This window comes from Pelodiscus sinensis, chromosome 1 (assembly GCF_052426305.1).
Source record: "Pelodiscus sinensis isolate ZL-2025 chromosome 1, ASM5242630v1, whole genome shotgun sequence".
Lineage (NCBI taxonomy): Eukaryota > Metazoa > Chordata > Testudines > Trionychidae > Pelodiscus > Pelodiscus sinensis.
In genome coordinates this window covers 306,143,584-306,165,879 of record NC_143052.1, presented here as the reverse complement: position 1 = coordinate 306,165,879, position 22,296 = coordinate 306,143,584, and the positions used below count along the sequence as shown (strand labels likewise).

The following is a 22,296-nucleotide window of genomic DNA, read 5'->3' as shown; positions in this document are numbered from 1 at the left end:
AAAGACCCACTTCATCAGATGCATGACGAATTGGGTCTTTGCCCACGAAAGCTTATGCTCCAACACTTCGGTTAGTCTATAAGGTGCCACAGGACTCCTCGCCACTTTTACAGTAAGATTAAGTGCCTTGTCCAAGGTCACTTAATTCTTGACTTTTAGTACAGGCAGTCCCCGGGTTACGTACAAGATAGGGACTGTAGGTTTGTTCTTAAGTTCAATCTGTATGTAAGTCGGAACTGGCGTCCAGATTCAGCCGCTGCTGAAACTGACCGCCAGTTCTGACTTACATACAGATTCAACTTAAGAACCCCAAGCTTCCCCAAGTCAGCTGCTGCTGAAACTGATCAGCAGCTGATTCCAGGAAGCCTGGGGCAGAGCAACTCTGCCTCGGGCTTCCTGTAGTCAGCGCTGGTCAGTTTCAGCAGCGGCTGACTTGGGGACGCCTGGGGCAGAGCAGCTGGGGTGCTGCTGGGTTGCTCCAGTAGCTCTGCTCCTCAGCGCTACTGGACCAACCCAGCAGCACCCCAGCTGCTCTGCCCCAGGCGTCCTGATTCAGCCACTGCTGAAACTGACCAGCAGCGGCTGAATCAGGACCTGGAGCAGAGCAGCTGGGGTGCTGCCGGGTTGGTCCAGTAGTGCCCAGAGGGCGCTGCAGGACCAATCGGCAGCGCCCCAGCTGCTCTGCTCCAGGGTCCAAAACAAAAGCCTGGTCTGCTGGGGGGGGGCACACTAGCCGCGCCCGCCCCCCCCAGCAGACTAGGGATACGGGAGCAGAGCTGCAGCGGCAGCGGGGTGCCGCGCCTCTGAGGCTTTGCTCTGGCAAAGCCTCAGAGGCGCGGGACCCCCGCTGCTGCCGCTTCAGTTGCGGTGCCTGTGGTCTGCTGGGGACGGTCCCCAGCAGACCACAGGCACCAGGACTGAAGCGGCAGCAGTGGCACCCAAGTGGCAGCAGCAGCGGTTCCCGCGCTTCCGAGGCTTTGCTCTGGCAAAGCCTCAGAAGCGCGGGAACCCGCCCGGTGCCCCTGGTCTGCTGGAGACGGTCTCCAGCAGACCAGGGGCACCGGAGCAGCTTACGAACGGGGCTTTCTCCCCCGGAGCTCGCAGGTAGAAAGCCCTGTTCGTAAGTGCGGATCCGACATAAGTCGGGGACTGCCTGTAAGACTGTTTGAACCCAAATCTCCTGTTTCCAATTTAGTGCCTGAACCAAAGACCATCTTTCCTCCTTTGAAGGGCCGAATTCTGCCCTGAAATGTGTATGTTTGTCATATTCTGGGATTCACTCCAGACCAGTGAGGAGTTGTCACCATCTGCCCTATAGCCTTCAGTGCCTCCCAGTTCTTTGTTGCTGTAACTTCCAGCCTGGGCCCTTCAGAACAGTTAAGCAGCATATAGGCCACAGCCTAAGTATCTGTGTATAGCTGCAGCCTGCTGTCAACACTCTAGTCACACTCTGGCTCACACTAGTCTTGGTTACCACTTGCAGGGTGACCCAACGACACACAGTCGTGAATTTTTCCAAAAGCATGTGTTCTGCACTGTCCAGCCCTGTCCTGGAAGCAAAAAAGTCAGAAATGGCTACAAGAGATATAAAGATAAAGTACTTTCTAGTGACTAAAACTTAACGAGATACACTTGGTTCTAGATAAAATCTGTGCCAGGTGTTTCCAGTAACATTGCTTGCCAGATTTTCATGTTAATATCCCTCCAAAAGTCAAATGGCTGGTGCTTTTGTCATCTTAGGTGAAAGAATGAATGAGAGTCAGAAAGCGAATACCTGAGGGCTATGTCTACATTGGCAAGATTTTGCGCAAAAGCAGGCGCTTTTGTGCAAAATCTTGTCACCTGTCTACACTGGCCGCAAGTTCTTGCGCAAGAACACTGACGTTCTAATGTATAGAATCAGTGCTTCTTGCACAAATACTCTGACACTCCCGCTTAGGGATAAGCCCTCTTGCACAACTGTTCTTGCGCAAGAGGCCAGTGTAGACAGGCAACATTAATTTCTTGAGCAAGAAAGCCCGATGGCTAAAATGGCCATCAGAGCTTTCTTGTGGAAGAGAACGTCTACACTGGCACGGATGCTTTTGCACAAAAGATGTGCTTTTGCACAAAGGCACATGCCAGTGTAGATGCTCTCTTACTCAAATACTCTAATGCAAACACTCTTGCGTTAAAGAGTATTTGCACAAAATCTTGCCAATATAGATGTAGCCAAGGTGTTTTTGGCTTTCTCTTTTATAGTCCTCTCTCTCTTCCTGAGAGTTACCGCTAGGATAAAATTCCTTCCCACTACAGGTGGGAGACATGGAGAGTGGTGGTGAAAGAGAGTCCATGTTTTTGTTTGTTAAAATGCAGATTGTTCTGTCCCTACTTGCCTTTGTTGCCAAAGAATGGCCACTTGATTTGTGGTTAACTTTGATGACACCTGACTAGGGATGTCAGCTTGTCATTTGTCTTTGATAAAAGGCTTACCCCTTCCCCAGACTTGTCTGATAAACACATTTCTATCATCATTTCAGCTTATGTTCATAACTTTACATATAATGTTGCCCCACACATTTCATCATGATATTGACCGGTGAGTTGTTAGCTTTCAGATAATACCTCTGAAAGCATGTTTTGTACAAAGATTATTACAGGGTGAAAAGTTTAAAAGAGTAGTACATTCAGTCACAGTGTTCTTCCCATTCATTTCCGTAGGAGCTATTTCAGTATGTTTGAGGGCACAGCTTGGTCTAAAGTGTTACCCTCAGTTTTTATTAAAGTCTGTTTTAGAATATCAGATATTTGGAAAATGAGCAATGGGATATTGTGTTCTCTGACTCATGGCAAGAGGAGGTATTAGTCTCCAGCCTGTAAGTGATGCAGGGATTTACAGTTCACAGCACCTCCTGCAATATTGTTTTGAATTAAAGTTGGTGGTGGAGTCTGAACTGAAAATGTACAGACTCTCTTTTTAAAATTCTAGCTCTATAGCTTTAGCTGATGTAAATCAGCAATGCTCCACTGACTCTAGTGAAGTTCTAACAATTTATACCCACCAAGGATCTGGTTCCTACTTGTTTTTAGAGGGAATGTATTACCAATATTAACTCATATTTTAAATATTTTCCTGAAAATGTGCCTATAGCTTTTATAAAATAGAACTGACAATTTTTTACAAACTACAACAAGTTTGCATTGGCCTGTACTATTTTCTAAATATGCATACTTTGTGATTATTTTCCTGATTTAATGTGTATTTTTCTTTTGTTTGTCCTGTGTTTCTATGCAAGTTAATCTTGTGAACTTGCTACAATTGTTTCATTTGTATTCTAGGTAAAATACCTGTTTTCTGATAAAACAGGCACTTTAACATGCAATATTATGAACTTCAAGAAATGTAGTATTGCTGGAGTGACATATGGGTAGGTACTATTTCTATAAACTCCATAGCTTAATAATTGTATTCTGCAAATTGTTATTCTGTTCTGTTCTATAACAAAGTTAAATTTAAGATTTTGGTTGTATTGAGGAAAATTAAAAGTTTCTACTATGCCCATAAAATAAATTATTTGCTCTTCCTACATCATGAATCATGGAGTGCAAAGGTGGAAATAATGTAAATGTGCTGGCAAAAGGGTTTCTTTGAATAAGATATTCTCTTCTTCCTCTTACCTACCTGGTTAGAATGAAACAAATGGTGCTAAATGAGTTTTAGGCCTTTTATCATAGGGTTTTCCTTAGAGGAACCAAATTTTGGGTCAATACGTATCCAACTAAACTCACTGATTTCAGTTGAACTAAGATTTAGGCCATGAATGGCCCTCTTTTCATCTCAGTGGGCTGCCAGATTGCTGTAACCAAAATGGTCTCCCAGGTTAGGTGCTAACTGCACTTGCATACTAAAAATTTGTGGAGTGTGCTGATTGAACTGTAGCAGCACTTAGATTGGATTCATAAGGAGCTCATAACTCTCTTAATATGGTGTGCAATTAACACTCACCTTACTTCACATGCCCTTGCTTTAATGTGTGTCACTTTTGTAATGCTGGTAGGGAAAAAAAACCCTACACGGCCAAAAAGCAGCAGAATCTGGCAATTCTGTGTGTGGGCAACTGCAAACAAAATGTCTCATGGGTCACACATAGAGCCCCAATGGGCTGTATGCATCTTTCAGGTGACAGGTTGCCCACCACTGATGTAGCCCAGAGTGACCAGTTCTTCATTCTTTTGTCTGGTAAAACTCCATCAGAAAAGTTAATCACGTTTTGTTTTTATGATGTCTGATTTAAATTGTAAATTAAATTGTAATACAAAGAATCAATTTGGTTTCTAGTTCCTGCAAATCCATGCAGAAGAATGGAATCTTCTGTATATATAATTAATTCATATTCTGGTTTGCTTCTCCTAAAAATTGATTATACTTTACATGGTCTGATATGAATTGCCTATCTGAGCCATTTGCACATGTTGTCATGGTAATTTCTTGTAAAATTAGACCCCCCTGTTGTTAGTATATTTTAGGGCTTGTCCTTAGCCTTCTGATTCCTTAAAAATCTCTCTCTTAATATCTGTGGAAAGCAGGAATTTTTTTCAGTGTTTAAGGTCCTATCCAAAATGGCCTTTCAGGATATGTTTCAAGGTACTGTACTTTAATGTAAGTCTTTGGAAGGAGGAAGGTTAAATCATTGCTACAAATACTGAACATTTTTCTAGGATGTTGGTGTTCAAACCTGATTTTTTAAATCCTGTAGCTCTGTGTTGCCATGTACTCTCCTTTTTTAATCAAACTAGCCAATAATTATACCTTTTCTTTTTTTTTAGTCACTTTCCAGAGTTGGAAAGAGAACGCTCATCAGAAGACTTCAGGTAATGATCACGGACTGGAACTAGTTTGGCCTATACAAAGGAAGAGAGCCAACACATAGCTAACACCATATACATGAAAGATTGTCCAAATTTTAGAGCCAGAAATGAAAAGCCCAAGGTATCTAGTTACTCATAAGTTGTCTGCCTCACATATACACTTACAGTAAAGGTGCAAAGATGGAACTTAGATTTTGCCTGAGACCTTGTGGCCAGTTAATACAGCTCCCAAAGTGGGTAGGACTAACCTGGGAGTGAGTGGGGTCAAACTGGATGGGAGATGTTAACTCAGTGCTTCACATCCCAGATAGCATGTGTAGCCACAGACACAATTGGGGTGAAGCTTCCGTATAGTACAGCTTCCTCCATACGTACAGGAACAGTAAAGGAAAGAAGCAGCACTTCCTGTCTAACAAACATAAGGGGTTAGGTGCTACTTTTGGTGGGGTGGATTTTCTGTCTCTGCCTCTCTATTTTCTGTTCTGTCTCTCGTTTTTTCCTCTCTGCATTTCTTTGCCATCATTATTCCACCATCTTGCTCATCTCCTTGCTCTCTTCCTATTTCTTTCCCCCTCTCTCATGTATGTATGTATGTATGTATGTATGCTTCCTTCCTTCCTTCCTTCCTTCCTTCTGCATCTTTTCCTCTTTTTTCCCCTTTTACTACAAGTTTTTTCCCTCAACCACCTTTGTGTGCTTCTTTTAGCTATTGTCCCTTGCTATTGCTCCTTTCCATCTCTCTGATATACCCTCCCTTGGTGCTACTGTCATACACATAAGTTAACACAGTATTACCTACAAGAGAGGAGGGAATGCTATATCTTGACTCAACACAATCTTTCCCAGTCAATACCATGAAGTGTTCTTTACTGAAAGCATTCTGGACAGTGCTCTGCTATCTTAGCATCATTCAACTGCAGAAGTATGATCTTACAGAACAACTTGAAAAGTTCAAACTGGTTTTAGGATATGAAAGATTCCCAAAGGGACTGTTGGAAAGATAGATGGAGCAGGGTAGAGATTGAGAGAGAAAAATGATACACTTTGAGACTGTCAAAGTCAAAACTTTCAAATTAAACAGAGCAACCTAATTTAAAGGAACACAGTCAATTTGAAATCTAGTCTATTTCAAATAAATTTAAAAGTAATATTTGATACTACGTAAGTCCTGGTTCCCCTATCAATATTTGTGGTTTTACAGCCATATTTTTTGTTTTTTAAAACATTTTTATTTCTTCTGTTGATGTGTGAAAGACCCAAAGAAAGGGAGCACTGACTATACAGGAGAAAGCGTGAAAATGCTGACTGACAAATTGTGTAAAATTAATATAATAAACTGAAAATAAAGATAAGAGTTTTATCCTGCTTTTCTTTTTCTCTTGCAGTAATATTAGGTGCTACTTGTAACAATAATATGAGAATATGTTTTTACACAGAAATGTGATTTTAAAAAAATTGATGCTGTGCCTTAAATGTTTTCTGAGAAAGTCTATATGTTAATAATGGAATAATGTTGCCACTGCAATGTTAAATGTAATGACCCCTTTTCTTGCTCCATAGCCAGTTACCTCCTTCCACCAGTGAATCATGTGAATTTGATGACCCAAGGCTGTTGCAGAATATTGAAAATGACCACGTAAGGCTTGTTCTCAAATATTATTGAACTTAGGTCTCTCAGGCTATGTCTGGACTGCAGGCTTCTTTCCAGAAGAGGTCTTCTGAAAGAGAGCGTCTATGCAGCAAAAGTGCATTGAAAAAGCGATCTGCTTTTTTGAAAGATAGCGTCCACATTGATTGGATGCTATCTCACATTTAAGTTGTGATTACTATGGACGGAGTAGCCACCAGGACACCTGTGCTTTTTCCTGGAAGCCTCTTCTTTCAAAAAACCCCTTCTTCTCCATCCACATATGCCTTTTTCCAAAAGAGTTCTTTCAGAAAAAGGCTTCTTCCTCATAGAAAGATGTTTACCACTGTCAGAAAAACCCCTGCATTCTTTTGACTCTTTGTTGAAAGAACGCAATTGCAGCATGGATGTAAGTGTAGTTTTTCCGGAAAAATGGCTGTTTTTCCTGAAAAACTGCAGTGTAGACATACCCTCAAAAATATGTTAGGTCTTTCTGTCTGCTTTCCCTGGGATGGAAGGTCACTGACAGTTTTACTCAAGTATGTATCATCATGCCACCTGTTACTACTGGTGCATTCTACAGAATATAGAAATACTAAAGAAATGGAGTGGGAGAGAAAATAAATTGAGTAGAGCTGAGAAGGAAGAAGAAATGGATAACTGAAAGGGAAGACAAAAAGGGAGGTGGGAATGCTCACATTGACATTGAATTCTGACCAGTAACTTTTATATGAGTACCAGCTAGTATCTATTAAGAGATGTAGTTTTATATCTTGGGATGGTAAGAACCTGAACAACCTAAGAGATTTTATATGTTCAAGTAATATTACATTTTTCAGAGATGGTCGATAGATATTGTGCTATCAGAAACAATGTGCTTCCATTGAAAGTAGCAAATTGAAAGATCCTTGTAATATTGGTCCTTGATATTGGCAACATGGTACTTTCTGCAGAGGGTCTGACTAAATACTGCACTAGTCTATCCCAGAGGCAGATTCTGAAATTAACATGTATGAACCTGTATGAGAGGAAGGTGCCCAACTCTATGCATCTTAAAGGGCCCTTTTTAGCTGGTGTAGGAGCTCAATGCTTTCTAAAATCTAAAATTCCTTAAGTGTAAGCACAGAAAAATTGAGATACCCAAATTCACTTTTGAAAATGTTAGCTTTTGCCTTTTTCTTTAGTATCTCACAGACTGCTACCACTGTAAATCAGAGTTTGGTTTTGTAAACTAATGGGTGCCATACTTAAAATAAAAATGGTCAGATTAGCTTTAGGAATTATATAAATAGAGTTTTTGAAGCACTATTTGGGGAAGAATCTTTTTTATTAAAAGAAGCTTTAAGGAGACATTTTGCGCAATTATATGCTTTCTTGTCTCTTTCACACTTTCTAATGCTTGAGAACTGTAATGACAATATAATATAAATGCCTGAAGGCTTAATGAATTAATAACAATCTGTGGCATAATGTACTGCTCGAGGTCATGGAGTCTGCAGATATTTGTGGTTTTAAGTTTCCATCTATTCATCAGAAAGGTAGTCCAGCCAACAGAGTATGTTTTATTTTACTTGACCCTGCATTGCAGTAAACTCCATCAAGAAGGGCTCCTGTCCCATTCAAATCACCAATGTCCAGTTTAGGTATTTTCATAGTCTTCTGATTTAATTAACCCTTTTATCCATGCTCCCCTGGGGGTTGGCAGACTTTATTTAAGGGGGTCTGTGAAAAATTACTCTGAAAACAAAGTTTCAGATGCCAAAAAAGGCATTCTATTTTTTTGATCAATCAAAAATAGATGCTGTGCCGAGCATGTGCAACATTTATAGTTGCATTCTGTTCTGTCTGTTTTCAGTATAAGACTTCTGTGGTAGGGGTCTGCAGACCACAGATTGAATTTCCAAATTACTGGCTATCAGGAACTGTCCCACAGTGCCAGCACAATCTACACAAGTGCTTCTGGTGCAGACATTCACCTCTGGCAAGAAGCCAAGTGTAGACATACACAAGTGATGTAATTACTGCGGCAGTTGTATGCCAATATAAGTTAGATCAACTTAATTTTGTAGTGTAGACACGGCATATATCTGGAATGAGTGTAAGTTAAGATCTAATGGCAGCTCAATGGTCTTTGAGAAATGTATTGTTTGGTAGATGCCACAGTTTACACTAATTGGTGCCTTTGTTAGTAATCCCTGAGAAAAGGCCAATTCATATGGACTGGGGAGACTGAATTACTCTTTCAGCCCTAGAAGTGGTCCCTTAATCTAAGGATTGAGGAACATTGGTGGAGCATTTTAGGGAAGCTTGTATTGTCTGCTTGTGCTTTATGTGTGTTGTGCATAAATTGAGGACCTTCGTCTCTACAACAATCTGTAATTACGTTTCAAAAACACTGAATACACACACATGCTCACTCACTAGCATAGCACATGATTTCACACAGACTTCCCAGTGTAAGGGTATATCTACACTACAGAGGTTTTTTTGGAAAAATGGCTGTTTTTCTGGAAAAATTTCAATTATGTCCACACATTGAAAGAGCAGAGGGGTTTTTCCGACATTGGTAATCCTCATTCTACGAGGAAGAAGCCTTTTTCCGAAAGAGTTCTTTTGGGAAAAGGGGTGTGCGGACAGAGAAGAGGGAGGAAAAAGAAAGAGGAAAAAGCACAGGTGCCCTGGTGGCCTCTCCGTCCATAGTAATCACAGCTGAAATGCGAGATAGTGTCCATTCAGTGTGGATGCTATCTTTCGAAAAAAAGATTGCTTTTTTGTTGCGCTTTTGCAGTATGGATTCTCTCTTCCAGAAAAGTGCCTTCCAAAAGAAGTCTGCAGTCTAGACATAGCCTAAGATTACAGGTGTCTCCTTGGCATTGTGACAGTTCAAAAATTCAATATAGCTAGCTTATATTCTAGGAGAGTGTTCTCCATCTTCTGGGGATATTGTTGTTCATTTGCATTTTCTTGAAACTTCTTAGCTCTTTTAGTCCATTGTTAACTCTAACAATGATGGACAAATCCAATTTTGATTGTCAGTCAAGAAGATATTCTGCAGAAAGGCTTCTGGGAGAAATAATTCGCTGTCACTTGACATATATGGAGGGATCCTCATGACCTCTTCATTAGGTTTGGGGGAAGAAAGCATGCCTGTATTTGCCTTTCACAGCTGTCTGGATGTTTTTTGCTACAACATGAATGAGATTAGAAAGGCTCTATCCTTAGGAAGAAAGCTCTAAATTTTTATTAAAATGGAAGTTGCTGGTTTTTCAAGGACTTAAAAGAATGTTTGCTGTGTTTGTTAAATTATTTGTAAACTGGGTAAAATTGATTGATGGAACCTCAAAGTTGTGCATACATGGTGAATACCCACAACTCTGGGCTGAAAACTAGCCTCATTGCCCTGACTGCATGATTTTCTACACTTCTAGATTTTCATCTCAATAAAATGCACAAGTGTGGATGAACTGCACTTTTGGGGAGTCTGTAGGAGGCCTCAGGGGGTTATGACACTTTTCAGGAAATAACTTTCAGCCCAAACTGTACGCATTCATCAGCAACAAACATTAAGAAATTGCCATAGCTTGGAAGGGAAAAGAATAATTTTCAAAAAGGCTGTTTTTCTGCACCTCTGCTCCACTTCCTTTGCATTAGTATGTGCAATTAAAAAATCAGATACACTTGAACCTCCATACTCCAGGTATCCCCAATCTAGCAATACCCATGGTGTGGAGGAGGAAGGATCCCTCTAGAGAAAGGGGTAAGCAGTGAGGTGGCAAAGTTTGTGGACTATACTAAACTGGTCAAGATAGTCATGACTAAAGCAGACTGTGAAGAACTTCAAAAAGATCTCACCAAACTGAGTGATTGGGCAACAAAATGGCAAATAATAGAGGTATATAAAATCATGAGTGGTGTGGAGTGGCACTGGCCACTGTCGGCAGACATGATACTGGCTAGATGGACCTTTGGTCTGACCCAGAATGGCCATTCTTATGTTCAGGTGTATTTGGTAACAGCTGGCAATTTGTTAAACAGACAAGCCATCTTCTCCCATGTCTGTGGGTTCTTCAGACCATGATAGATAGAGGAAAATGCATTTTGTTTGGCTGTTGAGAGAGGTCAGATATGTGTTCTATCTTTATCTGTGCTTAGTGGGTGCTGAGCACCTTCAACTGCTGACAATGTTTCAGGGGTAGACATGAGAAGGGGTACTTGTCTTTCTCAAGTTGCATTTAGAACCGTGCTTTGCAACATGTGGTCTGTGACCCTCTGTGGGTCTGCAGATTAAGATTTCCAAAGTGTTCTGCACCTCCATTTGAAAATGTTAAGGATCTGCAAATGAAAGAAGGTAGACAACCATTGGTTTAAAAATGTTTAGCAATGGTGAGATCCAAATGCACCTAGGGCTCAAATGGGTAATTATTTTGCTAGCTATGCTGGTAGTAGAACTATTATCTTGTGATGGGTGGTAAGTACAAGTCATGTGACCCTGCAAAATATTTCATAAGTCTTTATGAACAAACTGACTGAAAAATAAGTCAATCCCCTTCCTTTCTGGAAACGTTATGGACTATGGAGCTGATCTAACATTAAATGTCACTACCACATTAGAGATTCATTTTAACATCTTTTTTTTCTGTTAATTTTTTTGTCATTGTATCTGTCTGGAGATTGTTGGTTATAGAAACAAGGGTGCTGTACGTGCTGTGGTACATAGGTGCAGATTTCCAAATCCATAACAATTAAATTATGTACTTGTGATTGTGCATGAGAGGACCCAGTTTTAACCAAACATGAGTCTTTGTACCCCCTCTAGTGGCCAGAACACATAATGAGGTTTTATGAGCTTGCCTCTGCCTCCTGATTTAATGGACCCTGCCCTTTATCTCATGAAGTAAAGATTCCTGTTTTTAGATCACACGGGTCTGATTTCAGGTCCACACACATAACCCAATCAAGGCATCATCATGTTTTCAAATTTGGATTTTTCTGAGCATATTTCTACATGAGTTTAAAAATCCAGACTTGCATGTGCATTAGATTCAATGTGATGTTGAGGATTTGGGCTAAAGTGTGTTTTTGGTAAGGATTAAATATACCATAGAGGCTCTCTTTTTAGGGTGAAACTTGAAAAGAAACAGATTTCTACTTCTAAGCACAAACATCAAAATTTGGATTAATCTGATAGGATGGGAATAATTGATGCCTGGGAAAGAGAAAATTGGAAGCAATGGTCCTGGTAGGAGTGGAAGGTATTAGTGGGTAGATGGGGAGCAAACAAAACAAAGAACAAAATGAAAAAGTTGGAAGCGCCCCCTCTCCCCGATATATAAAGAAAGAAAAATGGGACTAAAAAGGAGGGGAGGGGGGAGAATCAAGAGTTAAAGCTGTATTGTGGCATTTGTGTTGGGGCATGGCCCAAGGTGCTACACAAGAAATACTTCACTGTCAGAATTTCAGCACCAGAATGGTTGGGTTCTGCATAGGGTTGTCAAGCGATTAAAAAACTGATCACGATTAACTATGAAATTAAAAAAAATAATTGATTGATTGGGGTCTTATACAATAGAATACCATTTGTATAAATTTTTGAGGTTGTTTTTCACAGTTTTGACCATATTGATTTCAATTACAACTCAGAATACAAAGTGCTCACTTTATACTTGTTTTTATTATAAATATTTGCATTCTAAAAATGAAATAAATAGTATTTTTAAAAGTTCACGTAGTACAAGTACTGTAGCGCAGTCTCTCTTTATCATGAAAGTTGAACTTAAAAATGTTAAAATTATGTACAAAAATAGCTGTATTAAAAAATAAAACAGTGTAAAACTTTAGAGCCCATAGGTCTACTCGGTCCTACTTACTGTTCAGCCAATCGCTCAGACAAGCACATTTGTTTACATATATGGGCGATAATGCTGTAATGTTTGTTTACAATGTCTTCTGAAAGAAACAAGAGGCATTCACATGGCACTGTTGTAGCCAGTGTTGCAAGATATTTACATGTTAGATGCACTGAAGATTCGCATATCTTTTCATGCTTCAAGCCCCATTCCAGATAACATGAGTCTATGCTGACGATTGGTTCAGATGGATAACAAATCCAGAGCAGTGTGAACTGATGCATGTTTGTTTTCCTCATCTGAGTCAGATGCCACCAGCAAAAGTTGATCTTTTAAGACTTCTCAAAGCATGCTACATGCCCTGTATCTCTCAGATTTTGAAAGGCACTTCAGATTCTTAAATCTTGGGTCAAGTACTGTAGCTATCTTTAGACAGCTCACATTGTGTTTTGTCAAATTTGCAGTGAAAGTGTACTTAAAACGAACATGGGCTGGATTATCATCCAAGACTGCTATAATATGAAGTGGCAGAATTTAGGTAAAACACAGAGCAGGAAACATACAAGTCTTCCCACAAGTTCAGTCACAAATTTAATTAACACATTATTTTTTTAACCAGTATCATTGGCATGGAAGCATGTAATCTGGAATGGTGGCCAAAGCATGTAGTGCCAACTGCAAATGTGCCATTTCTCACTTTCAGGTGACAAATAAGAAGCAGGCAGCATTATCTCCCGTAAATGTTTCTCTTAGCAATTGGCAGAACAAGAAGTAGGACTGGGTGAACTTGTAGGCTATACGTTTTACATTGTTTTGTTTCTGAGTGCAGTTATGTAACAAAAATGCTTCATTTCTAAGATGTGCTGTCATGATAAAGAAATTGTACTTGTATGAGAATTGAAAAATACTATGTCTTCTGCTTATTTTCGCAGTGCAAATATTTATGATAAAATAATGTAATGTGAGCACTGTACACTTTGTATTCTGTGTTGCATTGAAATCAATATATTTGAAAACACAGAAAAGCATCCAAACTATTTAATACATTTCACTTGGTAACTGTGCGATTAAAACTGCGAGTAATCTTGATTAGTTTTTTAAATTGCAATTAATTTGATTTAATCACATGAGTTTACTGCAATTAATCGACAGCCCTAGTTCTACTCTGTTAATGGAAAACCATAACTAATAAAGCAGGATCAGATAGGCCATGCAGTCGGAAGGTAAACTTCAAATGAAGAATCATAATTACAACAACAGAAGTTGTTAATGAACATGATGATCTTTGCACATAATTCTGATATATTTTGAACATCCTGTGTCAGTGCTGGAATAATATAGCAAGAAAACAAATGACAGCTGTGTGAAAGAGCTGAAGCGTCAGGCCTCACAGTTTGGTGATCGGTTGCTATAGAATTGCTGGGTTGCCATGTAATCCATTTTAAACTGTAAAAGCATAAAGACAGCAGCAAATTAAATTGTTGGCTTCATATAAGACAAATAGAGGAAGGGATAGCACTTAAAACCTATGATGCAGGGGAAGGCAGGTTCCGAGGGAAAGGAATAGTGAAAGTACATAATAGGCTAGGTAATATATTTGTCATATAGACATCAAAGGCATACAGCAACATATGCTGAAATGAGAATCCACTAGGCTCCATATTTTGTGGAGATGGGGATATAAGTTTCACTGTTTTCATTAAAAATAACACAGCAACTGCATGTAGCCTTCTAGACAATAAAATGTCCATTTCTCATATTTCTTTTTGATGCTACACCATCTGTTCATGTGCTTGAATGTTGTCTCTGCTCTCTGGTGTAATAATATGTAAGATGATTATTTTCTCAGGATGTATCCAGATTCTGCTCAACATGTACCTGTGCAGTCCCATACAGGTCTAATTGTGGGAGTCAAATTCCATTCTTAACTATACAGAGGATATTAAAATATTCATAGCACAAAATTAATATACAAAGTGAACTGGAGCTGGGGATGAGGAGTTCAGGCTACGGCTACACTGCCATTTTTGTTTGGAAGAAGATATGCAAATCACGCTCGCATTTACATATCTTCCTCTGATTCTTCTTGAGGAAGAGGTTTTTCCTATATTTGTCCTCGTGTAGATTTGAGAGAAATAAGACATCTTGCGAAAGAGGGTTTTTCCCCCAACATTTGGCCCCATCTACACAGGGCTAAATGTCGGAAAAACCTCTTTCGCAAAAAGAATCGGAAGAAGATATGCAAATGCGAGTGCGATTTTCAGGGGAAGGATGCATGTCTTCCTTGCTGGGGCAGGTCCAGGTTCATCTGCCCAACCAGAGTGAGGAATGCAGCAAACTGTGCAATTTCCCCTTGTTTCCTGACAAAGAGGAATAGTCAGCAGTGTTCCTGTACTAATGCAAGGCAGGAGCTGCAGCCTGCCCCCCACAACCTCCCTACAGGGCACCTGGGGGGTGGGAAGCTTGAGGCTGGGGCAGTCCTGGATGGAGGAGGAAGTGCAAACCCCAGCCACCCCCTTTCACTTGCCTGGTGACTATGTTTCTCTGGCTATGTCTAACCTGCGGAGTTTTTCCAGGAAAAAATGCTATGCCGCATCAAGGGAACGAGTCCGCTTTTTTGGAACAGTTTCAGAAAAAGCGGGTGCACTCTTTTGGCATCCCTGTATTCCTCTTGGTGAGAGGAATAAGGGATGTTCCAAAAGAGGAGGTTTTTCCAAAATTTGGCCCCGTATAGATGGGCCAAATTTTGGAAAAGCCTCTTCCGAAAAAAAAAAAGCAGAAAAAGATATGCAAACTGCAAACTGCAATTTACATATCTTTTTCCAATAAAACTCTGCCTATATCTAGATATAGCCTTTTCTGTATGGTTTTATGCATCCCTGAACACATTGCGGGTGGAGAGGGGGAGCATCAGCCCTCACTTCTCCCCAAACCAAACCCTTTGCTTGCTTTAAATTATAAGAGGAAGATGCATACCAAATTTGGTGGTCTTAACTTTTACTGTTTAGGAGCTCTTGAACAAACAGACTCACTCATTGACAGACAGACAAATTCTTAAATATATAATAGATAATGCAAAAAAATCAGAAATATTCTATAGATATTTCTTTTCTGTATTTTGGTTGAAAACAGATGATGCAGAGTGATAATGCTCTTTCCATTCCACTGGTATCGTTGGATGCTGTTAAATAGAAAGTATGAAGTTAGACATTTTTAAATCAGTAGATTTTAAATCAGCAGATAACTTGTGTCTAAGAGTTTTAAAAGAGCTGACAGAGGAACTCACTGAATCGTCAATGTTTAATTTTCAAAAGCTGCAGAGGAGTAGCTGAGTTAGTCTGTACAGGATACACTTAAAAAACAACAACAGTATGGTAGCACTTCAAAGACTAACAAGACATGTAGATGGTATCATGACCTTTTGTGGGCACAGCCCACTTCAGATGACCGAAGTTGTTGTACTTGGTACATCACAATATTTTGATTAAAAACCTAGAATGATATAAAATTAACATGGCACACATTAAATGGGTTAAAAACTGGCTAACTGATAAACTGCAGTATATAATTGTAAATAAGGAATTGTCATTCAGTGGGGTTACAGAAAACATAAAAACAGGGCATGCAGTGCCAACGAGGGACTGCTTGAGTTCCCCACTTGCTCCATGCTCCCATGGTGCTTCTGCTTTTGAAATGTAGCAAGAACCCTGCTATTGCTACATTTCAAAGTCAGAAGTGCTGCCATTGCACTCTTGCCCACCTCTGCTATGGAGACATCTCCCCCCCCCCCCCCCCCACACACACTCTCTCCTGATAGAGGCAGCAAGGGGAGAGAAAGTGACTAGTCAAGTCAGATGCTTATTGGATAGTCGACTTGTCACCTACATCCCTAACACTGATTATCTCAGCAAGAAACTAGCATTTATACAGTGCAGAAGAATAGAAAACTCTTCTGAGGTTACTGCTAGACAGACCTGGCGGGAAATTCCTTCCACACCCGGAAATAAATTAGACCCTGAGCATGTGAGTAAGAACTAGCAGAAGTGAGCCCTGCCCCCAGCTATCATAGGCAACCCCATCATATAATCCCACTCATAAATTTTTACATCTCTCTTAGAACTAATTAAACTGTTGTTTCCACAAGTCTTACTGGCAGAGCACCTGGGCCCAGTCCTGTACTACTTTGCTCTAAATGTGGTCATTTGCACTAGTGTAAATTTGGTGAAAATTTGATGCTACCAAATCTCAGTGATTCCAGTTACTAGGGCAATGGTGGTATTTTACACTACTTCATTTGCTTTCACCTTGCAAAGATGGAAAAGACTACTCAAGGTGCAGGGCTGTACAAGAACAAGCCCCTTTTGCTTTTTGAGTGCAAGGACAGTGGTTCTGGCTTTCCAACTCGTGTGTGTGTGTGTGTGTGTGTGTGTAATTTATTTATAGATTGAAATGTGACTTCATTAGAACTGGCCCTTGCTATCTCTAATATTCTAGCATGACTGAAAGGTGAGGGAAGCAGTACACTAAGTAGGAGAGGTGGGAATTACAGATCTAAATTGTCTGAATTCTGTTTTAAAATTGAGAACATGTCTATACATTTAATCTACATGTAGTGAAAATATGAGTAACTTGGTAATGTTCCTTGTAGCCCACAGCTGCTCACATACAGGAGTTCCTCACTCTGCTGGCCGTGTGTCACACTGTTGTTCCTGAGAGAGATGGAAATGCAATAATCTACCAGGCCTCTTCCCCAGGTTGGTCATTTTCTCCTTTGTTTCTGGGACTGGGGAGGGGAGTCAAGCACTTTTAAAAATACGTTCATAGATTATAAATAGCATGTTTAAAAAACAAACAAACTCTCCTTTCTTGGCTCACTAATAATGGGCTTTATGGATACTAGCTTGCTTGGAGCGCACACTATCTCCCCAGACTCCCCTTCGTGCAGAGAGAGCCCACCCATTGCTGCATTCTTCAGAGGTGATCCCCACTGCTACCAGCTGCTTCTGCTGGCTAATGTAGAGGAGTGGAGCCATGACTTTTGCCAGCCATTTGAGATAACTAGGAAGGTTGCCTCAATATAACTGTAATAATGCCATTATAAATTATAAATATAACATTATTGACTCCCCAACTCCTCCTTGTATTCTTGCAGGTACCAGTCACAGTCTAGCTCAGTCATTGAGATAGCAGTATCTGATTGTTCACTGCTTTGCTCTTTGTGTAGTCCTTTGCTCCTGCACAAAATAACTGTTAAGGCAGTCACCATTTTGCTTTGCCAGCATCTTGCACCCCATTTCTGTAATGTACATGACTACAGAGGACATAAAGCAATGAAGAATTGTGTCCAGAATTTACTGGGGCCCATACTCCACTCCATTCTGTGGTGCAGAGGTGAACAAAGGAGCACTAGAAGGAACTAACTCACAGATAGGGAGAAGAAATAGCTCCATGGCAAGCTCCCCTGAGTGACTGAGGGTTTTTTTATATACTTTAATTTTTTTTAATCCTACCATGTGGAGATTTGTTCTGTGCTTAATGTGGGCCAGGGAGCATAAATTCCTCTCTGTGCACTTTACTTCTCCTCAGGGCGGGTTGGGTACACAAGTGGAGTAAAGAGCCAATAACAGGAAGACTGAGTTCTGCTGCCAGAATGTGGGAAGGCTCCTCATGGGTTATCTATGGAGTTGGATGTTGCAAACCCTACTGATACATGGGGAATTGAGACCTTATTACTTGTCTTTCTCTAAGCAAGTGGTATATCCCCCTGCCTGAGGCACTGGTTCTGAGTTGTAACTTGCAGAATTATTTGAGTTCTTCATTACATTCCCCAGTCTCCAACAGGATATGGTGAATTTCTTTATGGAAAGAATTTTTTTTATCATTCCAGCAGAAACTAGATTAAATTCCTCCTGTAAATACTGACTTATATAGCTTTGATCTTACCAATTTTCCAGAGACATTTAAACAAAACTTTAAGTAACATGAAGAGACAAATTATGGCTCTTCAATAATAACAGATTTAAACTTTTTTTTAAAGCTAATGTTAAAATTATATAATACATAGGTTAAGGAAGCAGTAACTGTACACATGAACATAGTGCTTATATTATCCAAAAGTAAAAAATTTGGTTTTAAAGTCATAACATCCATATAGAACATAAATTGCAATAACATCCATATAGAACATAAATAGGCTAATAACTTTAATTATATGGTTTAGATATTAGCATCCAAATATTCAGGTACATCACTGATGAAATTTTACACAGAGTTGGTTGTGGAAAGCACATATAGCAATGAGTGTCCTTCAGTAATGGAGCATTTAGGATAGGTTAATGCTTCAACAAAACAAATATATACAGAATACCAGCTATAAAGTACATGTGTGCAGCTCTGTTAATCTGTATGCAATTTTATAGGAGGAATGCCAAGGCAAGCATAGATGCTTTAGGGTTATGATGGAAAATTTAACTGCTGCTGTAGCTCATTTTGGACATCTCTGATTCAGTAGCTGCCTGGTCCATATCCTGGGATTCATGGTAGTGCAGTGCTTATGGGAGTTGGGTTTTTTCCATTGAGATCTTGAATATATTTCTGATCAGCTCCCAATAAAGCAAAGTGCCTTGTATTGACAGATGAAGGGGCATTAGTGAAAGGAGCAAAAAAGCTTGGCTATATCTTCACAGGAAGAACTCCACATTCAGTTATCATAGATGCGGTAAGTAGAGCGTGTGCGGTATACAGCAGCTTTCAAGGATATGTGCATGGGATACAGCCCCTTTGAATGGTTCAAGGGCAGATCTGCAGGGCTCCCTCTCAGGCCATATGTGGACAGGGTCTGGCAGGGTGGGATGGGCAACGCTAATGATCTTTCTAGAGGTGAATCCTTAGATCTTTCCTCAGTGGAGCAGGCAAAGAGCAACAGAGTCTAATCCAGGTAGCAAACTGAAGCTGCTCCATAGAATGCTCTGGGAAGCACATTAATTTGAACTGAGCACCGGGGAGAAGATTTTCCGCCAAAGGAAAAAGAAAATATATCGTTAACCACTATAAACTCTAGTGTAATTACATATGTAATTGTCTCTAACTTCTAAGTCCTGACTTGTAATAGAGCTGAATCAGGAAGGTATATCCTACTGAAAATATATCCTAGTGAAGATGTGCTTTTTGCATGTGATGTGTATGGAACAGATTGAGTTTAATAAATGTGGACAGTTGATAACTCTGCCCGTGGGATCCATCCAGGAGGTTTTGGGTTTAGTTTGTTCATTGTGTCACTGTTGTATGCTGTTCTAGAAGTGTTTGTTTTGTAAATCACCAGTGCTAGTCACCGCATCACAAAGGCTGAATACTCCCTTTGGGAGCTGGTGGTAGGGCACAGCCATCAGTCTGGTGCACTTGCAGTCTGAGCTTCAGTACAGATATTTTCCTAACAGCACCACCTTTTCTCAGCCTTGTTTAGAGGAAGTCAGGGAAGTTGTTAGGACATTTTAGAACACTGTTACTTGGTTTTAAAAGCGCACTGTAGGTCCTGATGTGCAGGTTTGTCTGGAACTGCCCAGGGCCTTCGCACCAGGTGCTATCACTAAAATAGCTAAGCCTATCTGAGCACTTGCTTCCCAGTGCAGTAGAATCAAACAGGTTTCATGGAAACTATGAAAGGCTGTGCTTGTGCAGGGGAGGATGGTTGATTGTAGCTGGATTTGCTGCTAAATGCAGCAGTTTTCACCAGAAAATGTTTCTCATTTGCATAGGGGTCCCACACATCAGTCTGACACATGAAATACAAGAACACACTTTTTGGAGAGTCACTTATTTGGCCTGTTCAGATCTGCTACCGCAGTAACATTTCTGCTTTTGTTGGGTAAATTTTTATCCAGGTGGCGCACTGTTTATCTATTATCTTTGTGACCATATTTGAATTCTTTCCTTGTGCCAGCAGCCTTTACTTGGCATGTTTAAATGTTTAATCTTTTTTAAAGCATATTTATGTGCCTGCAAAGATTGGGCGCTAGAATTCTCTCTGTTGCATAGCTGTAATTCCACTAAATCAGTGGGCTCATAAGGTAACAGAAATTGAAAGTCACTGGAGTTGTACAAGTGCAAGTGAGTGCTGAATTTGCTACTGAAATAGGACAGTATACTCTTTAACCAGGAGAGGGAACTAGCACCACATCACATTTGCAATCATGTGACATCATGGGTATTTGAAATTCATGATGCTTTTATACATATATGCATTGTTCACATCATCTTAATTTTATGTGCAATTTATTTTTCTGCAGCTGGGGAAAGAGGACGCCTTTGAAATTCTTAATGTGCTGGAGTTTTCTAGGTAAGTTACTTTTTCAGGTATTGAATAAATGCAAGGCAGCGAATAAGGGTATGTCTACACTGCCACACTATTTCAAAATAACTAGCATTATTTCAAAATAACTTAGTCTGTGTCTACACAGCAGTTATTTCAAAATAGTGACAAAATACTGTCAAGCTGGAGGACTTCTTACTCTGACACCTGTAACCCTCATTATACGAGGAATAAGGGAAGTTGGAGGAAGAGAGCTCTGTTTCGAAATAAGTGCTTTGTAGACGCTCCCTATCTTGAAATAAGCAATTTTGAAATAAATACGCAATTGATGTAGCTCAATTTGTGCAGCTTATTTTGAGTTAAACCCTGCAGTGTAGACGCACCCTAAGAGCAAAAATATGCTAATAACATGACTAATAATTAGATTCTTTGGAATGTAAAGAAATTGTAGATGGTTGACTAGTTAAATCTTCCATTTTCTTTTAGATTTGCCATTCTTTTCAATATGGAGTGAATGAGTTGCTCCTCCTCCTTACAAATGGGAGTTGCAGGTTTAGTGGTCAAACATGGAAATGGAGGACAAGAGACATCTTTTCTGGTTCTGGCTCTGTCAGAGACTTGTAGTTTGTCCCTGGGCAGATCACTTCATTTCTCTGTGCCTAAATTTTCTCACCTGTTAAATGGGGCTAATGAGTCTCACCTTACCTCAGTAAAATTCTTTGAGATTGTCAGATTAAAAAGCACTGCATAAGTACAAAATATAATTCATACTTTCCATACAAGTAGATGGAATCTCCCACTTGGGGGAAATGTCATGCCTCTCTTTTGGGAGCGCCTGACCACCCAAGTTCCAGTCTCCCTTCTGCTTCCCAGCAAGAGAGACTTCAGACCTAATTCTTATTTACACTAGATTCCTTTGCATTCATCTGACTGAGTAAGAGAACCTTAGCATAACAGGGTCAGACCCATAGCTTTTCCTTCTGCTGAGAAGATAGAGATGGCTCTCTTTCAAAGAAGAGAAGGCAACAAGCAAGAGGTGTTTTGTGTCTGGGTTTGGGTTGTGCTAGTCTGACTGGGATTTCCTACCATTTATTCTGCTTGCCCCCACTCTGTTCAGTGGACTAAGGCCAGGTTTGGCCTTCAGCTGTTGCGTTGGCCTTCTTTGTGGACACTTCTGACCCTGCCTGCTGAAGAGGACAGTGAGGGGGAAGATTTGGCTACGTTGTGTTTCCCTCTTCCTTGCCTTCTCTGAATGTTCCTCAGACATGCCTCATGGCCTCATTCTGGGTCTTGTGGATGTCTGGACTTGCTTTGTAACCTCTATAACGGGAGTGGAGTTGTCATACAGGGACCCAAGCTCTGGGAGTAGAAGGGTTTCTGTTCACAGATATTCCCTGCATCTTTTGACTACTGGGATTTTTTCTGGCCCTTTGTGGATTCTCTTTGGGCCCACAGATAGAATTCTCGTTGCTATCCTGTCTCTCCCTCATCCATAGTAGTATCTTACTCCAGCAAAGAGACTGCTCACACAATTCCAATACTTGGTGGGGATAGAATCTCCCCTGATCTATTAGTTTTCTGGAGAGCTTCTGGACTTGTTTTGATAAACGAGACAAGGAAAACAAACACTCTCTGATGTACTTTATCTTATCAAACTTACCAGAAGT

The 22,296-nt window shown here is 40.3% G+C and overlaps 1 protein-coding gene and 1 long non-coding RNA gene across 3 annotated transcripts in view; one reads left to right on the top strand and one right to left on the bottom strand.

Moving 5' to 3' along the window:
• Window positions 1-22,296, top strand: part of ATP8A2 (ATPase phospholipid transporting 8A2) — a 554,076-nt gene that overhangs the window by 67,327 nt on the left and 464,453 nt on the right. Inside the window, exons 13-18 of the mRNA XM_014581486.4 lie at window positions 3,319-3,407; window positions 4,807-4,851; window positions 6,409-6,484; window positions 16,970-17,075; window positions 18,957-19,039; window positions 20,607-20,656. Coding sequence (XP_014436972.2) covers window positions 3,319-3,407; window positions 4,807-4,851; window positions 6,409-6,484; window positions 16,970-17,075; window positions 18,957-19,039; window positions 20,607-20,656 — 449 coding nt within the window. The remainder of the gene's footprint in view (window positions 1-3,318; window positions 3,408-4,806; window positions 4,852-6,408; window positions 6,485-16,969; window positions 17,076-18,956; window positions 19,040-20,606; window positions 20,657-22,296) is intronic.
• Window positions 15,311-22,296, bottom strand: part of LOC142826537 (uncharacterized) — a 40,109-nt gene continuing 33,123 nt past the window's right edge. For both annotated transcript variants that reach the window (XR_012900733.2, XR_012900736.2), the window contains one exon: window positions 15,311-15,502. This is a non-coding gene — a long non-coding RNA (uncharacterized LOC142826537). The remainder of the gene's footprint in view (window positions 15,503-22,296) is intronic.